General features: G+C 38.2%; 2 protein-coding genes across 2 annotated transcripts; one reads left to right on the forward strand and one right to left on the reverse strand.

The window, feature by feature from the left end:
• Positions 1 to 2,329: 2,329 nt before the first annotated feature.
• SARC_04269 (hypothetical protein) lies at positions 2,330 to 2,773 on the reverse strand (the record flags this gene model as incomplete). The annotated part of the gene is made up of 1 exon (XM_014301915.1): positions 2,330 to 2,773. The coding sequence occupies one exon, from the start codon at positions 2,771 to 2,773 to the stop codon at positions 2,330 to 2,332; it is 444 nt and encodes a 147-aa protein (XP_014157390.1).
• Positions 2,774 to 4,038: 1,265 nt separating this feature from the next.
• SARC_04270 (hypothetical protein) lies at positions 4,039 to 5,277 on the forward strand (the record flags this gene model as incomplete). Its single annotated transcript, XM_014301916.1, has 2 exons — positions 4,039 to 4,669; positions 5,182 to 5,277. Coding segments are annotated over exons 1-2 (456 nt in total), but the record flags the coding sequence as incomplete, so codon positions are not given.
• Positions 5,278 to 5,391: the final 114 nt, after the last annotated feature.

Below are 5,391 nucleotides of genomic sequence, written 5' to 3' on the forward strand. Positions count from 1 at the left end.
TATATATAGTACCCGCACCTTGTTGCTTTCTGATGTTAACCATATCTCCCATGAGACCACCATTCCTGCGACCGAGATTCGACACCATATCCACCCTCTGCGCAGCTTCGGCCGCTCTCATACACTGCACACACTGGGCGCTGTTCTTGACTGCCTCGTTCATAAGCCCCTCGGCTTTCTGCATATCCTTGGCTTCCCTCTCGGCTTGTTTGTAGGCTGGTTTGAGACGAGTTGCGTCGTATTCCAGTTTGTTCTCCATGTCGTCGCCAACGGGTCCTTCGAATACCCTGAGCGTGCGGTTATAAGTAGTGACAATGAGCTCAGGGGCGTTGAGTGTAGGTGGTGTGTAAACGTTGTCATACGAATCAAGAGTAAGTGGTATATAGGTGTTGGCGTACGAATCGGCATGTTTCAGTCAGAGTTTACTCAGTAAGGAATCGCAAAGACCATTTTGGTGTAATAGTCAAAATATATAAAAGCCAAAAAAAAATTCACATGCATGCATACATGGACACACAAGCGTACATACATAAATATACACAAACTACAAAATATGTGTCCAAATTCGTATGAAGCTGATTCTCTCCGGTGTGGTTACAGATAGACGTACAATATGTGAAAAAGTAATATAGCGTGTTTGTATATAGTCAGTGCCCACGATCCTTTCCAAAATCAAGATGTAAACTTGATAGATATGCGCCATTATAGACATCTAGATCAGCATAATATACGTCCAGATCAGTGCATATACAATCAATGTGTGCAATAGTTGCCCATATCCTAGTCCTGTATAGAACATGTGTATACCGTATATGAGAATAATACAACCTGTCAAATGATAGTTACATTCCTAATAGTACTAATCTATATACATGCCGTAGCCTTATGGATGAAAACCTAGTAGAGGTAGGCTTCTATATTGAATTCCTTGCAGATATACTCACTGCTATTGCCTAAGATGCAAGACAGCCAACAAAGCCCCAGACAGAGAAGCTAGAGCCTGATTCTACGCGCGTACCCGTGAATGATGAATATTATATTTTTAATATGGTGGAGGGTATATACTTTTAGCACTGCAATGCATACATCTTTAGTACAGCACAGTGGACGATATGGGATTGTTCAATGTAGCATACGGAGAACAATGTATTATAAAAATGAGAAGGACACCGAAAAAAAAACAGACATAAATGCATATATCTATAGCATAAAAGAGGTGATCATTCCCGTATCCATGTGCACATATGTATGTTTGCAAACTAAGATCAACAAAAAATATTACCAAAACTGCCTATAGACACATATGTTGCTACAAAGAATAATTATGTATGCATTGTAGGTGGGTACGTGGGCGGTTGAATATATGTGTATGCGAGCATATGAGTATAAAAAGTATGTACGTATGTTGTACACTTGAATATGTATTGAAAAATCGGGAACATAAACACAATGAAGACGTGTATTGATGATTGCTCGTCACTAAATGCACATCAACAGTATACAAGCAACACGTACGTGTGTATTGGGTGAAACAAACACGAAAAATTAAAAGTGACCAAATTTATGATGCCAGTACATAAAATTATCGCTCGCATCTACTAGAAATAGCCGCCTAATCGAATTTGGCGCTTGAGATTTCAGACGAGAACGAACCATTTCCTCGATTATGCACTAATGTAGATGAATATTTGATTGCCCAGTTGTTTACACATGGTTTAACATGCGTAATTAACAAGAATAACCAACAAGAACATCCGACATGATGTGTTAACGAGCAGTGCAAAAGCAAAACATACGTAAATATTGTAAAATGTTATCCGTCTCCACATTGCAAACAAATGAATATATATTTGTCTGAGTACAGACATATGTGTATGCAATAGTTAAAAAATATTCTAGATATTTCCTATCACTAGGTGAAAAAAATTACATACATGTCGATATCAACATACTCTATCGATTCGTCAAAGTATCTTTGCACGTGTTTATAACCGAATGAGCATCCTGTAATTGCATATGTGTTGACAGCGTAGCTGTACAAAAACTCAAACAAAGTCTCCAAGACAGATACTCCGGCATACATGTCTACAACTTATTCACGTCTCCGCAATCACGTATACACAGCAAAACTTCGGAAACGGTTTATCCGGCCACATATACATTCAATAAGAAGGCCAACTGACAACTTGCTGCTCAATCTGATGCTTATTTGCATACGATGTGAGATGTATACTTCAATCGAGAAGCTATGCGATGGAACATGGGCATTCAGAAAGCAGTCAGAAAGCTATACGCCGCGATATGAATAATCAACAGCCAAAAGGCTAACTTACTGCTTAATCAGGTTCTTGCGGTCCTTCTCTGCTGTCTTTAGCGAGCCCGCTTGGACGCTCAAGTGCTGCAGTGCCTGCGTTAGCTGTTCGAGCTCCTTCTTCTCACGCTGTATCTCCTCTTGCTTCTTCTCTACGGCATTCTGTGCAGCAACAGCCTCTTTCTTCTCCTTTTCAGTTTTCTCATCCAGATGTCCACCAATACGTGCCCCGAAACGCTTAAACCCGGGCTTCGATATGCTTTTCACATCTTTTGCTTCCTTCTTAGCTTTTTTCTCGAGTTTCTTGAGGGTCTCTTCGTCACCGCTGAGCTTTAACGTGACATCGTGTACTTTCCGCTCCTGTGCATGGTGCTTGTCCGAGATGCGATCATTCTGTAAATTGTCAATCATACTCGTGAGACGTTTCCAGTCATCCACTTCATGTTGAGGAATAGCTGACATATTGTACAAAAAAATATGTGTGAATATATGTGGCTAGTATATCAATTTCTGAATAAAGCACTGAAGAGTTGTTTTGTTTGATATTTATCTGAATCGAGATACTTACACTCGTCTGCGACGAAGGAGATACCCGGCATATATGCGCGATTGCGCGTGTACCAACGCAGTAAAATACATGACCCGTATCATAAAATTTAACTAAAAATTGCAAGCATTTGTAAATGACCCGCCTTTTAGGTTTCAACCTGACTTTGGTCTTCATGAGACCCTGCCACCCTGGGCCTGGAGTCTTGGGCCTGATATGAGACTACGAATACTGTAAAATATTAATTGATAGACACAACAAGTACATAAAATATCAAAGTTTTTGCTGTTGACTTACTATTTTAAAAAACTATGTTGCATTTCGTCTGGTCTCTACTCTGAGTCTGTAGTCTATATTGTCCACAGTACTCTGTAGTAAACTAGTAAGTTGTAAATACATAAATATATATGTACTCTAATTAGGCAAATGTTTATAACTCCTCATTCGATAATATAAAACATGTAATTTCTAAACTACTACTGAAGATCAAACCGAGGTATTTAAATATTTCATGCACACAACAAGAGAGGAAGAGAGGAGAATGAAGATACATAAATAATATAATACCAGAATTTAAAACAAACAAAAAATACGATATAAATAAAGCGCTAACATCAATCCGTTTTGCACCCATTTAGTAAATAGTAAAATACAAAAATAATTGTACTTTATACCCTTTTTAACGTAAATAAGACGAACTGCTCACTCGATAATCGATATAGCATAAATGTTAACTAAGAAATAACTTTTGAAGGGTTTTTTTTTAAACGTTCTACGAACAAGACTCAACTCATCACTATTCAGTATTTTTAGGTATAAATAATGTTTTAGAAAAACATTTACTCAAACTGTACGGAGGCTATGATACAGTGATTCCGGAGGGGAAAAAAACTCAAAAAAAAAATCCTTGTTCCCCTTTATGGAGTAAACTATGGACGGCTCGTGGTCCGTGGCTACTACATATTTATAAGATCACTGGATCAGAGAGAGATATTGATCTAAACCCTTATCGCTCCGATCAACTTCATATTATGCATTTTAAATTCGAGAGGGTATATTTATTTGGTTTATAGTGGTAGGTTGACACTCATCAATTACCGATTCTTGTACCCGAAAATTTCTCTGCCACTGCCATATACTAGTTCACTTTTTCTACGTTAATCACCCTCAGTTATACACACACATCCAGCACATCAGGTATTGGAAATCTCATTATTTTCAGATACTACAATTAGCAAATAAATACACACATATGGCTGGTTCAAATCAAGACATGAGTCTGAACAACAACCAGAATACGTTCACAACCTGTCACGAAGGATAGAATATGTAATCCGAACGTACGAGATTTATTCTGTACAGATATCACACGGTTAGGGTTTGACTCTGATACTAACATACTAGTACATACACATATTACTAACACACGCGACAACATTAAAGGACCAGCAATGAGAAACTGGGGGAATACGCTCGGTAGAGAAAAGAAGGGCGCGTATGTGTGCGAGCTCAAAATGGAGAAAGCAAATGCCATTAAGTTGGCGCTGAAAACATGCAAGAAGTCCAACAACGCTGTGTTAGATCTCAGTAACAGTGAGTTGACCGACGTACCTCCCAAGATCAAGGAGTGCAGTCATGTAGAGGAGTTGTACCTGTATGGAAACAAGCTGAGCACCCTGCCAGTGGAATTCAAAAAGTTGACATGCTTGACAACACTTATCTTGAGTGAGAATAATATCAGGGAAATCCCCCCGGCAATGTCGTTTCTGAAACTCGAAGTATTTGATCTTCGCCACAACAAATTGACAGAGGTAACGTTGAGTGTATGCATGGATTTGCTACGAAGCGTTTTTCGCTATAATGTGTGTTAACAAAAAACTGTAACCCGATGAAGAACTGTAATCCACACAAAATAAGTGTCGTACTCAATTATATACATATGTACAGCTGCGGACCTATATTATCAATACAGATCATATACGTTCTCACGCACATGATCGTGTGTGAGCTCGCCTTTGAATGCCCTGTTGGTTTGCGATATATATATATATATAATACTTAATACTGTTTGTACATTTTCACACAAATGTTCTAGTGCGTTTACAAATTCGCTTAGACTTAACGCAAATTTCTATCATAAAAACTGAAGCGTGAGGAAGCAATGAGTGCTCATTTGGAACTGAATATGGCATTCCTAACTATCTGCAAAAAAAAGTTATCATTCGTTGTGTTACAACTTGTGATATGGCATGAAGTCGTACATACTTGAAGCACATACAAATATCTTAAATTCTGCACAATATCAAATGTTTCCTTGAAACAGATACCGGATGTTGTTTACAACTGTACTACACTTAAAAAACTATACTTAAGACAGAACCGAATACAGACAATCGGACCAGAAATTGCTAAATTAAAGGTAGGCCGCTTCACAAGATATCGTATCAAGTCTTATATACCATTGCGCATATCACATCGATATTGTGAATAAACTAGATATATATACTCTTTCGTTAGGCTTGTATGCAAGCTG

The sequence above is a fragment of the Sphaeroforma arctica genome, assembly GCF_001186125.1.
Source record: "Sphaeroforma arctica JP610 unplaced genomic scaffold supercont1.234, whole genome shotgun sequence".
Taxonomy (NCBI): domain Eukaryota; class Ichthyosporea; order Ichthyophonida; genus Sphaeroforma; species Sphaeroforma arctica.